A 19,959-nucleotide genomic window follows, 5' to 3' on the forward strand; every position below is an offset into this window, starting at 1 on the left:
ATAACCAATCTTAGTTGTCTGTTGGATGGAAAATCTTGTTTCTCTAGTTCTGGAGTGTGTTACCTATTTCTTCTTTGTAGTTAATCTCTTTGAGTATTTTCTCTAGTGCTGGTTTTGAAGACATAAATTCCTTCAGTTTCTGTTTGTCACGGAAGCTTCTTATTTCTCCATCTAATTTGATAGAAAGTTTTGCTGGGTAGGAAATTTTTGGCTGGAAGTTGTTTTCTTTCAGAATTGGGAATATGTTACTCCAAGCCCTTCTGGCTCTCATAACTTGGTTTGGGAAGTCTGGAGTGATTCTAATTGGTTTGCCTCTGAATGTCACTTGGCCCTTTGCTTTTGTTGCCTTTAAGATTCTCTGCTTGGCTTCCACATTGGTCATTTTGACAATTATGTGGCGTGGGGATCCTCTTCTCCGATCCTGTCTAAAGGGAGTTCTGTAAGTTTCCTGGACCTGTGTATCAACCTCTTGCTCTATGTCTGGAAAATTTTCTGCTATTACTTCCTTGAAGAGATTGTTGATCCCTTTGGTTTCACTTTCTTTTCCCTCCTCTATTCCAATGATTCTTAGGTTAGCTCTCTTAAAATGGGCCCATATTTCTTCAATATCAGATTCCTGCTGTCGGATATTTTTTTCTAGATTAGAAACTATGCGTTCATTTTTGGAATGATCATCTCTAAGAGCGAGATTCTGTTCTCCATGTGTTCTAATCGGTTGTTTGTGCTTTGAATTGAGGCCTTTACTTCATTAATTGCATCCTTTATCTCTTTTTGGCTCTCTCTGAGTTCTTTTCGAAGCACCTCTATTATTTCTACAGTTATTTTCCTGATTTGATCTTCTAGAAATCTCTGATTTTCTGTTTTATCGGGTTCTGATGTTGTGGGGTTGTGGGCATTCATTGCTCCAGTATTATTCCTCTTTCCCATGATTTCGGATGTTTGTGCCTTCTCTGGGTTCTTCCCTTGGGTCACTATGACTTCACTTAAGGTGCTCTGGATCTCGAGTCAGTAGTATCTCAGACCCCACTACTCCTTTACTGGGTTGTATCACAGAGTCTCCGACCCAGAGAGTCGATAGAGGCTGCTTTAGACTGTGGGGGGTGCCAGGTTGCACGTTCTCCTATGGTGTGATATCACTGCCACTGCCCCTTCCCCACTGGGTCAAGTCCCAGGGAGTACAGTACTGGGATTTCTCCTCTGTGGCCCGCAATTTGACTCACTGTTCTTGAGTACGCACATGTAGCTGTACTGAACTCGGTGAATTCGCTGCTGCTGCCGCCGGTGGCAATATGGCGCCGCTGCTACGCCCTCGGCTGTGGGGCTGGCGTTTTTCTTCTTGGTTTTGATTTCCACTCTGAATCCCTGCAGTGTGTGCTGAACTCGGCCACTGGGAGCTTTAGATGCCCTCTGCGCCGAGAAATCCTGCCTGGCTGTTCCCCAGCGGCTCACCTCGGCTTGCTGTGGCCGTCCCGTGAATTCGCCCATGCTGCCAGCAGTATGGCGCTGCTGCTGCATCCTCGGGCGTGAGGCCGCGTCCTCGGGTGTGAGGATCTCCTCTGTGGCTCTGTTCTCAGTCCACTTTCTCTCTGGAGCCTGGTGATTTTTTTGTTTCTCTGGTGATGGTGTTTTCTGGCTATGAAAGGCGCTGATTTTGTGGTAATGGAGATTGATTGTTAGCGGGGCTCTTAAGCCCCACTTTTCTCGGTCGCCATCTTCCCGGAAGTCCCCTTGATTTTTTTCTGGTATAAACACCTAGGAATAAAACTGCCAGGTCATAGACAGATATGCATTTAACATTATGGAAAACACTGCCCAACTGTCTTCCAAAATGATTGTCCCATTTTCTATTCCCACCAGCAATTCATGAAGACTTCATACTGGCCTACCCTTTGTATTGTCCGTCTTTTTTAGTCTAGTCATGTTAATGGGTTTTCAGTGGGACTTGTGGTTTTGTGTTTATTAATGATGTCAAGCATCTTTTCATGAACTTATTTTAACCATTTGCATATTTTCTTTTGACAAGTGTTTTTAAGTCTTTCACCCAATTTTCTATTGGATTGTCTTATTACTGACTTGTGATCCTAGGTAAAATTTTTGGTTCAAAAAAGTCAGTTTTGGTTTTAGCCACCAGATCTCTGTCATCCCTGGTTTATTCTCTCTTGTTCCCTTGCCTTCCTGAGGAGCGCTGGGTAATCTAACAGAAGCTTGGGTGACGGCTTCCTATGCTTCCTTATGCCACTGGTGTGTTACAGGATGCCTTCTGAAAGCCATGGAAGTTAAAAAAGCAAGACACAACCTCTGCTTTTGAAGAGGTTACAGTTAAATTCAGGAGAAATATAAATAGTTATCTTCAAAAAATTAAAATAATATTTCTGGTTAGAGTGATTAACAAAGACCTTCTTGGAGGAAGTTGTAATTCCAGAACTTATAAGGTTGAGACTAGAGGTTTGCAGGTTAGAATCCAGCTTTGTAATTCAGCAAGGCTCTCAGCAACCTAGTGAGACTCCATTTCCAAATAAGAAATAAAATTGAGCTGGGGGTGTATTTTGGAGATAGAATGCCCCTGAGTTCTATCCTCTGTAATACACACACACACACACACACACACACACACACACACACACACACACCACATATACACATAAAAAAAGTTGTTCTTTGAGATGGGCTTCAGGTGAGTGGTGGAATTGCAACAGAGAAAAGCCATAAGTAATCTGAAAGAAAGTAGATTTTTTATTTCCTGTAGGCAGTGGCAGTATTGATCCTGCTCCTGTGCCACTAGGGTGATGGTCATTTTGCATGTTTATAGCAGGTGGGAGGTTGAGAAGTTCTCCTATTAGTGGTAAATGGCCATCATTTCCACTTGTCACTGTGTGATAGTGTGACTGTGTGATAGGGTGTCACTGTGATAGACTCTACTGAATTATGGCAAATGGACAATTTCCAGTGGTAGGATCCATTAGGCTGGAATAAGAGACTCCTTGAGATTTCATAGGTCCTGGAAGTGACTAGGCTTTAAAGAAATATAATTATGCAACCAAGAGGGAGGGAGAAAGGGTGAATGATATCCAGAATGTAACCCAAGGAGAGACAACAGGCAATAAGTACTTGTTGAATAAAGGCATGCCATATCTTTAAATACTTTTAAATATAGGCAAGCTCACTGTCTTGAACGGAAGAGTTTTTAAGCCTTTACTTTTAATTTTGTATTAATGCATTAAATTGTCTTTCAAGCAGTAAATGAATTTTTTACCCTTAGATGCATTTCATCTTCCAATTCACAACTGTGACTGCATATTTATAATAGAGAAGTTCTACACTGACTGGCAATTGCTGTTGGAAACTTGGCAAATCAATTAGTGCTTATTTAATTTGCCATTTAATTCTTTAAAAGTTAATCTTAAACAATAATCAATGACAAAATATCTCCACCCTCCTCAAGAGAAAAATGGAAATGGTTCCAATACTTCTGGTACTAGAGTACTTAATTGCTTCAGAGAAGAAACTTGTTCTTCCTATGACATCAAATACCAATTGGCTCCCGCACCATCTGGCGTCATTAAATTTTGGTGATACCTCCATGTATAACACCGTATATAATATTCTTTCCAAATTGAGGTCCTATTACTTTCATTAAACACTTAACTTGAGATTGTTCCCATGGTCCAGACAATTAGATTTCAAGCTGTCTACCAGGTTTGGCTCAGCTGCATCCTGATTTGTGAGTAAATACTTCAGACAAATTCTCATCCCAAATTCTCATGCCCATCCCTTGATGAGCTCTTTAAGAAAAGTGCCAGAGTCAACAAAGCAAGAGAAGGCCCTCTAGCTAGTAGGCTTCCATCCATGTGACTACATTCACAAATGGATTCAGATCTTTCAGCTGGTGATAGCTATTCTCCATGTACTTCTCACTCTGAAATAAAGCTTGAATTTCTTTTGATACACATTGAAGGAACCAAGGATTTCAAGATGGCAAGCAATACAATGAGAACATTCTATACTAAGTCTAAAGGTAGAATTAGTAAAAGATTCCTGAGACCATAATGAAGTGTTTGGAAAACTCAGGTAAAATATAATTCAAACCTAAAGTAAGATGGTGGCAATAAAACTGAGCGTTTTGATGCATGCTTGTAATCCCAGTGCTTGAAAGACAGAGACAGGAGGATCACAGGTTCACAGACAGCCTCAGCTACTTCATGAGGCCCTCTGCAACTTAGTGAGATCCTGTTTCAAAATAAAGAATTGAAAATAGGGCTGGAGGTATAGCTCAGAGATACTGTCCCTGGTTTCAATCCCCAGTGTCACAAAGAAAAGAAGAGAGAGAGATGAGAGAGAGATGAGAGATGAGAGAGAGAGAGAGAGAGAGAGAGAGAGAGAGAGAGAGAAAGAGAGAAAGAAAGAGAGACAGAGAGGCCATCAGAACCATGAGACTGTAGACATTCATGGGATGAGAGGGAGCACAGTTGCATTTCACTGTAAATACTTACGGCATGAATGTAGGACAAAGACTCCATGAAGACATTAAAACTTCAAGCCCTGGAAGATGGTGGATAAAATGTAGGAAATAAAAATGCCGGTAGGCTTGGAAGGAAAATTAACTCTAGTCCCAAATGGAGAACTCTAGGCCCAAATTTTAGTTATGGCTCCATCCTTGGTTTGATGAGTCTCTTTGGACCCAACCTTCCTTATTTCTTTGTCTAAGTCTTGGTATCTGCCTACATGATAAAAAATGCTCTGAGAACAGAGACTAGCTCTGAATGGCCCATGGAGCATCTTAAGTAATACAGCTCTGAGATGTGGCTCAGTCTGTATTACAGGTGGGTCTGATGCTGATCCAGGGTAGAACCTGGACCAGAAATGCTAATTTGCATGGTAGCGAGCTACCAATCTCCCCTTAAATGTCTACCTTATATTGATATCAGCCAATTTCCCTTAACTATCTACCTATAATAATATTTCCACTGTTTGGATCATTATAGCAGTTTTAAAGTAGGGCACCAAATTCTTTGCCATCTTCCATTAAGAGGTGGGATTCTAGCCAGGCGTGGTAGGGCACGCTTGTAATCCTAGTACTTGGGAGGCTGAGACAGGAGGATCACAAGTTGTAGTACAGCCTCAACAAGTAGTAAGACTGTTTCCAAATAGAAATTATGTAGTTCTGGAGACATAGATCAGAGATAGAATGCCCCTGGGCTCAATACCCAGTACCACAAAAAAGAAAAAAAGAGACAGATGGGTTCTAGCAGATGGCAGTGGTACACACATGCAATCCTAGCTATTGGGGTGGCAAAAGCAGGAGGATCACAAATTTAAGGCCAGTCTTGGTTTTTTGGTTTTGTTTTGTTTTTTGGGGGGAAAGGGAGGCATATTATGGATGGAACCCAGAGGCATTCTACCTCTGAGCTACAATCCCTAGACCAATTTTATTTCTTATTTGGAAACAGAGTCTCACTAAATTGCTGAGGCTGGCTTTGAATCTTTGATCCTTTTGTCTCAGCCTCCCAAGTACTGAGATTACAGGCATGTGCCAACACCTCTGGCTGAGGACACCCTTGTTGCCTTAGCAAGACCTTGTCTCAAAATGAAAAATAAGCCGGGCGTGGTGGCACATGCTTGTAATCCCAGCATTGGAAGATTGAGACAGGAGGATAGTGTTGTATGGACAGCCTCAGCTACTTAGTGAGGCCCTTTGCAACTCACTGAGACCCTGTTTCCAAATAAAGAATAAAAAATAGGTCTGAGGATGCAGCTGTGAGGTAGAATGCTCCTGGATTCCAGTACCACAAAAAAAGAAAGAAAAGAGCCGGGTATGGTAGTGCACGCTTGTAGCTTGGAGGTCAAATGCCCCTTGGTTCTATTCCCAGACCCAAGAAGGATGAAAGAAAGAAAGAAAGAAAGAAAGAAAGAAAGAAAGAAAGAAAGAAAGAAAGAAAGAAAGAAAGAAAGAAAGAAAGAAAGAAAGGAGGGAGGGAAGGAGGGAAAAGAAAGAAAGAGGATGGATGAGACTAGCTGGCTTATTGGTAGCTCAGTGGTAGAGTGGTGCTGGGTTCAATACACACACACACACACACACACACACACACACACACACCAGGCTCTGTGTCCCCTGCTTTCGAACTTGACACTTCAGAACCCGGCTGCTATAATGTGAGAAGACCGCTCTCCATGGAGCAGCCACATGGAGCGCTCCAGCGGGGCTCAGCCTTTACATCCGCCCCTCAGACCTGCCAGTGAAGGAGGTTCCAGCGGTCCAGCCACCTCCACCCCCAGGTCCGCCCAGCTGAGCCCCAGACATCACAGGCAGGGACAGTCCCTCCCTGCCACACGCCTGTTCACATTTCTGATCCACAAAAGCTGTGCTTGCAGTAAAAAGATTGCTGTGTTAGGCCACTTAGTTGTGGAGTGTTTTGCAAGGCAGAGAGTGGAATGGTTATGACAGTGTTTTCTCAAGGACTGTCTACTAAAACCTAAAACACACCGTCTGGAAGGGCAAACTCAGGTGGACATAATCAATTGATGCAGCTGGGGAAGCAAGGAAAATGAGCAGGAAGCCACTCTCTCTTTTCACTGACCCAAAAGCACCGTGAGGCAAAAACACAACACGTTGCTTCCAGAAAACTAGAGGCAGAAAGATGGCTGTGCCCCAAGACAGAGTGGCTAAGAGAGGAGAAGCATGCAGAGGACAGAGGAGGCAGCAGGGCAAAGGCCAGCCTCATTGGCTTCACAGATGGACTCACATCTGGCTCTAAGATCCCTCTATTATCCGGGAGCGATGGTGCACACTCGTAATCCCAGTACCCAAGTACAAGACAGGAGAACTGCAGGTTCACGGCCAGCCTCAGCAACCTGTGAGGCCCTCTGCAACTTAGAGACCCTGTTTCAAAATAAAAAATAAAAAATATGGCTGGGGGTGTAGCTCAGAGGTAGAATGCCCATGGGTTCAATGCATAGTACCACACACACAAAAAAAAAAGAATAAATAAATAAATAATTGAGCTTGGGGTGGAGCTCAGAGGAAGAATGCTCATGGGTTCAATCTCCGGTACCACAAAAAAATAAATAAAATAGCCGGGCGTGGTGGTGCACGCTTGTACTCCCACCACTTGGGAGACTGAGACAGGTGGATCGCGCAGGTTCAAAGCCAGCCTCAGCTACCGAGTGAGACCTTGTTTCCAAATAAAATATAAAATAGGTCTGGGAGTGTACCCAGGGGTAGAAAGCCCCTGAGTTCCTACATTCTCACTCACTACAGAATTACCAATTTCCCAAACATATGTGTTTGATGTTAAAAATCACCTGAAGATCAGATAGTAACAAGCACCCGAGGTCATTCTTACCATCAGGCAAGTTTGGAAAGTCATTCTTCAACCATATTGGTGGTACTGGGGTTCCTGGAAGCCCTTCTACCTCCGGGCTACACTCCCAGACCTGTTTTTACATTTGTATTTGGAAACAGGGTCTCCTAAGCCAGCGCGCGGGGCTGGCTTTGAACCTGCGCGATCCTCCTGTCTCTGCCTCCCAAGCGCGGGGATTACAAGCGTGCGCCACCACGCCCGACGGTAAGGATGCTATTAGTACCTGAGCTTTGTGTTGCAAAACAACAGCAACTAAAACAAACTACTACAAAACAAGAACAGTAGCAAGTTCTGGCGGTCTGGAACCTTGATAATGCAGATCACAGGTAGGTCCAATTATAATGATATGCATGAAGAGGCTGAAAATATTAGAATTTACTTGCTGTTAGACTTGATGAAACATTTTTAAATGGAAAATCCTCTGTAAGAAATACTTAGTAAATATTTTAATTGGTAAAATATAAATTAAGTTAAATATTCATGGTCTTATTCAAGCTATTATTCAGTCTGAGTAGAAATGATGAAGTGGGACATATGATGTGGACTCTCTAGGCTGAGAAAAGAACAGAAAAATGTCAGGAATCACTTCTACTTCAGAAAATATTATTAATATACCATTTCCAGCCCCACCAACATTTCCTTCCATAGATTGCAGAAATGATTTAAATCTTACTTCAGGCAATTAATCTAAATACTTGGATTTTTTTCTATAGGAATACATTTATAGTCTTTTAAAGAAATGGTAAGGCAGGAGCTTTGGATTGTCTGTTTGTTCCATTGATTGGTTGGTTGTTTTTTGTTTAACAAGGGATTGAACTCAGGGACATTCTGCCACTGAGCTACTCCCCCAGCTCTTTTAATTTTTTTTATTTTGAAATAGGGTCTCACTAAATTGCCAAGGCTAGCCTCAAACTTGTAACGCCCCTGTCTTAGCACCCCAAGTACTGGGATTAAAGGTATGCACCACCATGCCCTACTCCAGAGATTGGTTATTAATCATGAATTCCTGCTATAACCGGTTAGAATTTCCAAATTCTACATTATCAGGAGAATATTTTCATAATACTGGTGTTGATTCATATCAGTGAGTAGCTTGTCAGTCTCAGAATCCTAATCCCCACAGGGACTGATAACAATATAATTCCCATTACATCTGTTCAGTTTTATTTCTCTTGCCTCTTGAGACCTTTTAATAGAGTTACAGAGTGTCATTTTGCAGAATAAACTAGACATGCATCTCTGATTCTGAGTTCACATGTATTCCAAGGAATAGAAAGAAATGTCTACATGAATAACATTTGTTGATGAATATTGGGATTCCAAATAATAAAAATAATAGTCCTTTATAACATATTTTCTTAGAAGCCTAATAGCTCTCCTTAGAATAATGGATGTATGTAAAAACCTCGGGTTACATATTCAATAGCAAAAAAGGAGCATACCACTTCCCCGATAATCTCAGGTCTGCTTGACTTCCTGGCCCAGGTCTGGGAGTCCCTGGCTGCTCACTGTCTCTCTGTACTGTTCTGTTCTTTGTGTCACAGGGATGTGTCTTACACCAGTGTCACTGAGCTGCCATCCAAAGGCCTGGAGCACCTGAAGGAGCTGATAGCAAGAAACACTTGGACTCTTAAGAAGCTTCCACTTTCCCTGAGTTTCCTTCACCTCACCCGGGCTGACCTTTCCTATCCGAGCCACTGCTGTGCTTTTAAGAATCAGAAGAAAATCAGAGGGTAAGTTGCAGGGGCCTGGAATAAGTCATGAAGGACTCTGGTAGAGACTGAAGTCATTGCTGGGTTTAGGAAAGAATCTCTGGCTTGAAAACCAAATGGGAAAGAATTGCAAGCATCTTTAAGAACAGGATATCCATGGGACACAATGACTCTGGATGCAGAGTGTTTGCAGATGAGAAGGCTGATGTTGCTGGATGCAGCGGAGGAGGACAGGTAATAAAGGGATGCTAGAATAGAGACAGGTGGACCAGATCATGTGGAACCTCATTGTTTACCCAGATGTGATGTCCAGCCTCCAGATGCAAGGCATATGGCACCACAACCCCGAGGACAAGCTTATAAACAACACATGCCATTGCTGGTCCTTGCAAATGGTGAGCATAGCTCACTGGTTCCATGGCATAGCTCACCGGTTCCATGATTTATTATCTTTCAAACATAATACCAATTATGACTTATTTCTTTGATACTAGGCTTTGAACCCAGGGGCATTCTACCTCTGAGTTACATTTCCAGCCCTTTTTATTTTTATATTATTTTATTTTGGTACTGGGGATTGAACCCAGGGGAGTTCTACCTCTGAGCTACATTGCCAGACCTTTGCATATTATATTATATTATATTATTATATTATATTATAATTATTGAAGATTGGACCCAGGCAAGTTCTACCTCTGAGCTACACCCCCAGCCCTATTTTATTTTTATTTTGAAATAAGGACTCACAAGATTGCTGAAGCTGGCCTTGAACCTGCGATCCTCCTGTCTCAGCCACTGAAGTACCGGGGATTATAGGCATGTGCCACCACACCCAGCTTTTACTTTTTATTTTGAAATAGGGTATCAAAGTTAATCACCAATCAAGCATGGGATCGAGGGAAGGGGAGGGAATGGGATGGGGATTGGGTGAGGGCTAATTGGATGATGTGTGCTCGTATATCCTCACAAGTCTTGTATTCCATTGTGATGTATGACTACAATGCACCAACAAAAAATATATATTAAAAACAAGAAATAGGGTCTCACCATATTGCTGAGGTCGGCCCCAAACCTGTGATCCTCCTGTCTCAGCCTCCCAAGGTGAATGGTGTTTAGAGTAAGCTTGGTTTGTACTGCAGCCCTGCCAGTTTCCAGCTGTATGGTCCCATCCTCATTATTTAACTGCTCTGAGCCTTCAAGAATGGAAATCATAACACTCTCATTCATAGGGGTTTTGAGGAGATGAAATGAGAAACTGAATAGAAAACACCTGGGATGGAATGGCCTAGAATAAGTTCTCAATAAACATTATGTTGTACATATTTCAGTGTCCAGCTGCTCGAGAGGTTTCAAAGGAGGAACGGCCTTCTTTTTCTCTCCATGTCTTCGCTCTTGTTTTCCTAGTTTCATTCTGCATATTCCCCCTTGATGTCCTGTAACAGACATTTCCTCTAATCCCACCTTCACTATCTCTTAATCGGCCCCCCTCGGCCTCTAGAGAAGCATCTGCTGGTTGTCTTTCTACATGTCTATTTGCAGTCAGAAAAGAATGGGGGCCTAGATGTGGGGACAGAAGCCACGGGAAAGTTGAACTGTGCAAAGAAGAGCGCTGTGAGGCCGCTCACTGCAGAACACCAGGACGGGGCGCGAGGTAGCACCGCTCACTCCGTGGTGACACTGTGTGTCCTGAGCAGCAAAGGACCAGGGAAGAAGAGACTACAGTGGACCTCAGGGGCAGGGTCCAGGTTTCTCGTGAACCTCTGACAGCTTAGAACAGATAGTTAGCCCACTGGGCATTTTAACCAGTATTCAGTAAATGAGACAAAGTCTGTTCCGCAGCAGGCACAATGCTCACAGTTCCTTTTGTTGCAAGTCTGGTGAACTAGACAAAAACTACCCTTATTTCTGTGTGAGTAGTGGCCATCAAGAATGGAAGTATTGAGGACTTCCGGGAAGATGGCGACCGAGAAAAGCGGGGCTTAAGAGTCCCGCTAACAACCAATCTCCATTACCACAAAAAGAGCGCCTTTCATAGTCAGAAAACACCATCACCAGAAAAACAAAAAAAACCACCAGGCTCCAGAGAGAAAGCGGACTGAGAACAGAGCTCAGGGCCACAGAGGAGACACACGCGCCCGAGGATGCGGCAGCAGTGCCATACTGCCGGCGGCAGCGGCGAACTCAGCGGACAGCTACAGCAAGCCAGGTGAGCCGCTGCAGAACAGCCAGGCGGGATCTTTCGGCACAGACAGCATTTAAAGCTCCCAGTGGCTGAGCTCAGCACACGCTGCAGGGATTCAGAGTGGAAATCAAAACCAGAGAAGAAAAAATACGCCAGCCTCATGGCCGAGGGCGTGGCAGAGGCGCCATATTGCCACCGGCGGCGGCAGCAGCAGTGAATTCACCGAGTCCAGTACAGCTACATCTGCGTACTCAAGAACAGTGAGTCAAATTGCGGGCCACAGAGGAGAAATCACAGTATTGGGCCTCCTGGGACTTGACCCAGTGAGGGAGTGGTGGTGGCAGAGATATCACACCATAGGAGAATGTGCAACCTGGTACCCCCCATAGTTTAAAGCAGCCTCTATCGACTCCCTGGGTCGGAGACTCTGTGATACAACCCAGTAAAGGAGTAGTGGGGTCGGAGATAATACAGACTCGAGATCCAGAGCACCTTAAGTGAAGCCATAGTGACCCCAGGAAAGAACCCAGAGAAGGCACAAACCTCCGAAATCATGGGAAAGAGGAATAACACTGGAGTAATGAATGTGCACAACCCCACAACATCAGAACCTGATAAAACAGAAAATCAGAGATTTCTAGAAGATCAAATCAGGAAAATAACTGTAGAAATAATAGAGGTGCTTCGAAAAGAACTCAGAGAGAGCCAAAAAGAGATAAAGGATGCAATTAATGAAGTAAAGGCCTCAATTCAAAGCACAAACAACCGATTAGACCACATGGGGAACAGAATCTCGCTCTTAGAAGCTGAGCAATCCAAAAATGAATGCATAGTTTCTAATCTAGAAAAAAATATCCAACAGCAGGAATCTGACATTGAAGAAATATGGGCCCATCTTAAGAGAGCTAACCTAAGAATAATTGGAATAGAGGAGGGAAAAGAAAGTGATACCAAAGGGATCAACAATCTCTTCAAGGAAGTAATAGCAGAAAATTTTCCAAATATAGAGCAAGAGGTTGATACACAGATCCAGGAAACTTATAGAACTCCCTTTAGACAGGATCGGAGAAGAGGATCCCCACGCCATATAATTGTCAAAATGACCAATGTGGAAGCCAAGCAGAGAATCTTAAAGGCAACAAAAACAAAGGGCCAAGTGACATTCAGAGGCAAACCAATTAGAATCACTCCAGACTTCCCAAACCAGTCATGAGAGCCAGAAGGGCTTGGAGTAACATATTCCAAACTCTGAAAGAAAACAACTTCCAGCCAAAAATTTCCTATCCAGCAAAACTTTCTATCAAATTAGATGGAGAAATAAGAAGCTTCCATGACAAACAGAAACTGAAGGAATTTATGTCTTCAAAACCAGCGCTAGAGAAAATACTCAAAGAGATTAACTACAAAGAAGAAATAGGTAACACTCACCAGAACCAGAAAAACAAGAGTTTCCATCCAACAGACAATTAAGATTGGTTATCTGTGGAGATTCATTATTTATGTTAGTCTTTTACCTATCTCTAAGTTGTATTGTTTGCCTTTATTGTTGTTAATTTTTAGGATTTCTAGTTGGAATATTAATATACCTTCAGATATAGCATTTGGAAATATTTTATCCCATTCTATTAGTAACTGTTAACTCTGTTTACATTGTCTTTGGATATACAATATTTTCTTTTATTTTTTAGGGAGTTTGTATATTCTTCTGTTGCCTGTGCCATTGAAATCATATCCAAGAAATCACTGCCAATTTCAATGTTGTGAGGTTTTATGACCCAGATTTTCTCCTAAAAGTTTATAGTCTTAAGATTTATATTTAGGTCTTTTATCTATTTTGAGTTAATACTTGTATATGGGATTAGGTAAAGGTCCAATTTTATTCTTTTCCATGTAATTATTATTTTTCAACAATATTTAGTTAAAAGATTATTATTTCCACCACCAAATGTTCGTGGAAACCTTGTCAAAAATAACTTGACAATATAGGGAAGAATTTAGCTCTAGGCTTGTATTTAACTCCAATGGTCTATATATCTGCCTTTAGAACAGTACTACACTGTTTCAATTATTGTAGCTTTATATGGTTTGAAATCAGAAAATATATATCTGCTAGCTTTGTTCTTTTTCAAGATCGTTTTGGGTACCTAGAGTCCATATTCCATATTAGGATAGATTTTTTTCTGAAAAATAAATATATAAATATATGATAGTTTCACCTAAAAAAAACAGAAAAAATATGCTCTAGTAAGAAAGAAAGCAAAAAGAAATAATGAAATGCTATCTTTAAATCATCAAACGCTTGGTATCAGACAAATGAAACTGTTATGTGAGATTATCATTTTTAATTTTGGATAAATTGCTATAATACTAGATGTCAACCACTAAGCCAAGCATGGGAAGGAGGGATGGGGAGAGAATGGGGTGGGGATCGGGTGGGGGCTGACTGGGCGATGTGTGCATGTATGTCTACAAAAGTTTGTATCCCACTATGATGTATGAATACAGTGCACCAATAAAATAAAATTAAAAAAATAAAAAATAAAAAATAAAAAACTATAGTAAATTAAAAAAAAAAAAAGAATGGAAGTATTTATTGAAAGCCAGACGTGGTGGCGCACGCTTGTAATCCCAGTGCTTGGGAGGCTGAGACAGGAGGATCTCATAGGTTCGAAGCAGCCTCAGCTACTTAGTGAGGTTCTCAGCAACTTAGTGAGACCCTGTTTCCAAATAAGGTATAAAGTAGGTCTGAGAATATAGCCTGGAGGGAGAAAAGCCCCTGGGTTCCACCCCCAGTACCAGAAAAAAAAAATTATTGAACACCTACTAAGTGCCTGGCACTGCCCCCATGAAACCACAGTGAGTTGGATGGAAAAGAGCCCTTCTTGCATTTTGTTTACAGTCTAGTGGAGGAAGTCAGAACGTAAACAGGAAAATAAACAGATACCAGATAGTGCTGGGAAGGAAATACAGAAGGGCAGAACAACTTACTTAAGGACAAGTAAGACTTTTTCTGAGAAATGGGACATTTGAGTTTAAAAATGAATCACAAAGAGAGATAGCCATGAGTTTCTTTTTGTGTGTGTGTGGTACTGGGGATGGAGCCTAGGGGCATTCTACCTTTGGACTACATCCCCAGACCTATTTTTTTTTATCCTTTATTTTGAAACAGGGTCTCACTAAGTTACAGAGGGCCTAAGTAGCTGAAGCTGCTGCAAACCCAGATCCTCCTGTCTCAGCCTCCCAAATGCTGGGATTAGAAGTGTGTGCCTATGCAAAGGGAACATGCAGGTCTAGAGTCCTGAATAGGAATAGTAAGCCAGACTTGGTAGATGCGCACCTGTAATCCCAGTATTGGGGAGGCTGAGATAGGAGGATCCCAGGTTTGGGACCAGCTTCAGCAACTTAGCAAGACTCTCAGCAACTTAGGACAACCCTGTTTTAAAATAAAAAATAAGGGCACCCTTCAGCGACCCCCTTTCCACCCAGAAGGACCCTGTGGTCCTCTGGCCCCGACCCTGGGCGGGTGGGCAGGTGCTGGTGGGGCACCCCTAGGCAACCCCCTTTCCACCCGGAAGGACCCTGTGGTCCAGGCCTCTGGCCCCAACCCTGGGCGGGTGGGCAGGCGCTGGCGGGGCACCCTTCAGCGACCCCCTTTCCACCCGGAAGGACCCTGTGGTCAAGGCCTCTGGCCCCGACCCTGGGCAGGTGGGCAGGCGCTGGTGGGGTACCCCTAGGCGACCCTCTTTCCACCTGGAAGGACCCTGTAAAAAAGGAAAAGAAAAAAAAGTAAAATATCGGAGAGGGGTCAAGGAGCCCATGGCAGATGCCAGGATACTGGAGATGCAGACAAAACTTATCCAAATGAACTGGAATTATTGGAAAAATTCCTCACTAAGGAGGACTGCTTCTTCTCTACATTGTTAAGAATCTTGGACATCACCTGTAAGGAGAGAGACTTTAGCGGAGACCAAGGAGAAAGGCGGTGCTGAAAGCGGTCTCTGCGTTGGCGGTGGAGACTTGTATTCAGGAGAAGCAGAAATCGGAGCCTACCAACCTTATTTTTTTTTTTTTTTTTTTTTGAGAAATTACACCAAAGGTCGAATGCTACCGTCGCGCATGCTTAGGAACACTGGACAACATTCAGAGTGGAAAAAGCTTGGGAAAGATTTGAAATGGTGGAGACAGTGGAAATGGCAGTTTCCAGTACTCAGAGGAGGCAGAGATCTGATGCATTACACCTGGAACCTTTGAAGTAATGACCCCAGAGGCAGAATGCTACCACCACACACCCTCAAAAACATGGGACAAATGGGCGAAGAGGGTGCTCAGATTAGAGCCTGCCTAGGGGTGAGGCTGGCAATGGACACAGCAAAGCTGGGATTGGAGCCTGTCATGAGGCAAGGCTGGTGCTGGAGCCTCCAATGCCGGGATCAGAGCCTGCCGAGTGGTTAGGCCGGTGCTGGGGCCAGTGAAGCCGGGATCGGATCATGCCATGAGGCAAGGCCAGTGCTGGGGCCTTCAAGGCCGGGATTGGAGCCTGCTGAGGGGTTAGGCCGGTGCTGGGGCCAACAAGGCCGGGATCGGAGCCTGCCGTGAGGCAAGGCCAGTACTGGGGCCTCCGAGGCCAGGATCGAAGCCTGCTGAGGGGTTAGGCCGGTGCCGGGGCCAATGGCTGACACTGGGACCTGCCGTGAGGCAAGGCCGCTACTGGGGCCTCCAAGGCTGGGATTGGAGCCTGCCGAGGGGATAGGCCGGTGCTGGGGCCAGTGAGGTCGGAATCGGAGCCTCCCATAAGGCAAGGCTGGTGCTGGGGCCTCCAAGGCCAGGATCGAAGCCTGCTGAGGGGTTAGGCCAGTGCTGGGGCCAGCGGCCGGCATTAGAGCCTTCCGTGAGGCAAGGCTGCTACTGGGGCCTCCGAGGATGGGATTGGAGCCTGCCGAGGGGATAGTCCAGTGCTGGGGCCAGTGAGGCCAGAATCGGAGCCTCCTGCGAGACAAGGCCGGTGCTGGGGCCTCCAAGGCCGGGATCGGAGCCTGCCGATGGCTTAGGCTGGTGCCGGGACCAGCGGCCTGCATTGGAGCCTGCCGTGAGGCAAGGCCGCTACTGGGGCCTCCAAGGCTGAGATTGGAGTCTGCTGAGGGGTTAGGCCAGTGCTGGGGCCAGCAAGGCCGGGATCGGAGCCTGCCATGAGGCAAGGCCGGTGCTGGGGCCTCCGAGGCCGGGATCGGAGCCTGCCGAGGGTTCAGGCCGGTGCCAGGGCCAGCGTGGCCAGGATCAGAGCCTACCGTGAGGCAAGGCCGGTGCTGTAGCCTCCGAGGCTGGGATCAGAGCCTGCTGAGGGGTTAGGCCGGTGCTGGGGCCAGCGGCCGGCATCGGAGCCTTCTGTGAGGCAAGGCCACTATTGAGGCCTCCAAGGCCGGGATCGGAGCCTGCTGAGGGGTTAGGCCGGTGCTGGAGCTAGCGAGGCTGGCATAGGAGCCTGCTGTGAGACAAGGCCGGTGCTGGGGCCTCCGAGGCTGGGATTGGAGTCTGCCGAGGGGTTAGGCCGGTTCCGGGACCAGCGGCCGGCATCGGAGCCTTCCATGAGGCAAGGCCGTTATTGAGGCCTCCGAGGCCGGGATTGGAGCCTGCCGAGGGGTTAGGCCAGTGCCAGGGCCAGCGAGGCCAGGATTGGAGCCTGCCACGAGGCAAGGCTGGTGCCAGGGTCTCGGAGGCCGGGATCGGAGCCTGACAAGGGGTTAGGCCAGTGCCAGGGCCAGCAGCCGGCATCGGAGCCTTCCGTGAAGCAAGGCCGCTACTGAGGCCTCCGAGGCCTGGATCGGAGCCTGCCGAGGGGTTAGACCAATGCCGGGGCCATCGGCTAGCATTGGAGCCTGCCGTGAGGAAGGCCGGTGCTGGGGCCTCCGAGGCCGGGATTGGAGCCAGCTGAGGGGTTAGGCCAGTGTTGGGGCCAGCGAGACCAGAATCGGGGCCTCCCATGAGGCAAGGCCGCTGCTTGAGCCAGCGAGGTCTGGATCAGTCCAACTGGGGCTGTCAAGCGTGAGATTGGTATTTTCAACGCAGCATGCACAGAGAAATATCGCAGAAAATTAAAACCAGATGCTTCCCCTGATCAGCAATAACTAGGAGGAAATGGGCAACAGGAAGTGGTCGAGCTATAGAAAGGACCCTATAGTGAAGCAATTAAGGTGACCAATCAGAGGATATGGAATAGGGGAGGATGGAGCCTCTTCAAAAAGCAGGAGGTACATAAACATATATATCAAAGTTAATCACCAAACAAGCATGGGATCGAGGGAGGGGGAGGAAATGGGATGGGGACTGGATGAGGGCTAATTGGATGATGTGTGCTTGTATATCCTCTCAAGTCTTGTATTCCAATGTGATGTATGATTACAATGCACCAATAAAAATAAATTTAAAAAAAATAAAAATAAATAATAAATAATAAGATGGGGGTATAGCTCAGGAGTAGACTGCCCCCAGGTTCAATCTCAATACCAAAACAAAAACCAAAGCAAACAAAAACAGAAATAATAATAACAATACATATGTGGCATTCACAGTGCTACAGGTGCCATAGTAAGAGCTTTAAAAAGATACTCATCTACTCCTTTAGCAAGACTCTGTGAAATAAGTTCTCATTCTCTCATTTTCAAATGAATAAATCAAAGTTTATAGACCTTCCTGAGATAGAACAGCTGGTAACTCGTAGAGCCAGGTTCTAATAGAGGACTGGCTACAGTGTCTGTGTTCTTATTTCTGCTCTTGCTGAAGTGGTTGCAGAGGAGAATTAAGATCCGTGTCACAGGGCCACAGGAGGAAAGGGAAAGATTGTGTAAAATGCTGTAGGATCTCAGATATCACAGTAAGTAACTGGCCCATATTTCCAAGTGTTGTGGGTACCCTTCGCAGATTTTTTGAGCAAGTAATAACTCGTTTTTGCTGCTTCGCAGAATCCTTGAGTCCCTGATGTGTAACGAGAGCAGTATCCGGAGCCTGCGCCACAGAAAATCTGTGAATGCATTGAACGGTCCCATCTACCAGGAATATGAAGCAGATCCAGATGACGGCAACGTGGGATACAAGCAAAACTCCAAGTTCTCAGACACGCTCAGCAACTCGCATTATTACGTCTTCTTTGAAGAACAGGAAGATGAGATCATTGGCTTTGGCCGGGAGCTCAAAAACCCCCAAGAAGAGACCCTACAGGCCTTCGACAATCATTATGACTACACAGTGTGTGGGGACAGTGAGGACATGGTGTGTACACCCAAGTCGGATGAGTTCAACCCCTGCGAAGACATAATGGGCTACAAGTTCCTGCGGATCGTGGTGTGGTTTGTGAGCCTGCTGGCTCTTCTGGGCAACGTCTTTGTGCTCTTCATCCTCCTCACCAGCCACTACAAGCTGACCGTCCCACGCTTCCTTATGTGCAACCTGGCCTTTGCAGACTTCTGCATGGGGATATACCTGCTCCTCATCGCCTCCGTGGACCTCTACACCCACTCTGAGTACTATAACCATGCCATCGACTGGCAGACAGGCCCTGGCTGCAACACGGCCGGCTTCTTCACGGTCTTTGCCAGCGAGCTGTCGGTTTACACGCTGACGGTCATCACCCTTGAGCGCTGGTATGCCATCACCTTCGCCATGCGCCTGGACCGCAAGATCCGCCTCAGGCACGCGTACGCCATCATGGTCGGGGGCTGGGTGTGCTGCTTTCTTCTCGCCCTGCTCCCTCTGGTGGGGATAAGCAGCTACTCCAAGGTCAGCATCTGCCTGCCCATGGACACAGAGACGCCCCTTGCTCTGGCCTATATTGTCCTCCTTCTATTGCTAAACATTGTCGCTTTCATCATCGTCTGCTCCTGCTATGTGAAGATCTACATCACAGTCCGAAATCCTCAGTACAACCCTGGAGACAAAGACACCAAGATCGCCAAAAGGATGGCAGTGTTGATCTTCACTGACTTCATGTGCATGGCCCCAATCTCCTTCTACGCCCTGTCAGCACTTATGGACAAGCCTCTCATCACCGTTACCAACTCCAAAATCCTACTGGTTCTCTTCTACCCACTCAACTCCTGTGCCAATCCATTCCTCTATGCCATTTTCACTAAGGCCTTCCAGAGGGATGTGTTCATACTGCTCAGCAAGTTTGGCATCTGTACACACCGTGCTCAGGCATACCAGGGCCAGAGAGTTTGTCCAAAGGACAGCGTGGGTTTTCAGATCCAAAAGGTTACCAAGGACATGAGGCAGAGTGTTCCCAACATGCACGATGTCTACGAACTGCTTGAAAACTCCCACTTGACTCCAAATAAGCAGGGCCAAATCTCAGAGGAATATAAGCAAACAGTTTTGTAGGTGGAGTCTACACCACTCACGCTGGGAGGGAGACTTACAAGAGGCTGGTTTCCTGAACATGCATTTCAAGTGTGTGATATGCACAACTGAATTAGCAGCCTTTGTGCAGGTGATATTTCATGGGGCTAGAGTTCATCTCTGGAGAGTGACTAGCATTAAACTAATCACTGCCTCCAGGAAGGAGGAAAAGCTACCAGAGTATCTGAATCCCGGGCAATATCAACATAATCCATCCGTACTCTCTGGAAGACTTGCTTGATACTAAGTCCAGAGATGACCTTGTATAACATGTTTGAAATGTATCCTCTGACCCATGTCAACATTGTTCTTATTTTAA

General features: G+C 45.4%; 1 protein-coding gene across 1 annotated transcript in view; it reads left to right on the top strand.

Annotated features, from left to right (window-relative positions):
- Window positions 1–19,622, top strand: part of TSHR (thyroid stimulating hormone receptor) — a gene marked incomplete at both ends in the record, with an annotated part of 176,214 nt that extends 156,592 nt beyond the window's left edge. The window contains 2 exons of the mRNA XM_080707804.1: window positions 8,903–9,091; window positions 18,209–19,622. Of these exons, the coding sequence (XP_080563930.1) occupies window positions 8,903–9,091; window positions 18,209–19,622 (1,603 nt within the window). The remainder of the gene's footprint in view (window positions 1–8,902; window positions 9,092–18,208) is intronic.
- Between the last annotated feature and the right edge of the window lie 337 nt (window positions 19,623–19,959).

This window comes from Muscardinus avellanarius (assembly GCF_963383645.1).
Source record: "Muscardinus avellanarius genome assembly, chromosome: 12".
NCBI classification, from domain to species: domain Eukaryota; kingdom Metazoa; phylum Chordata; class Mammalia; order Rodentia; family Gliridae; genus Muscardinus; species Muscardinus avellanarius.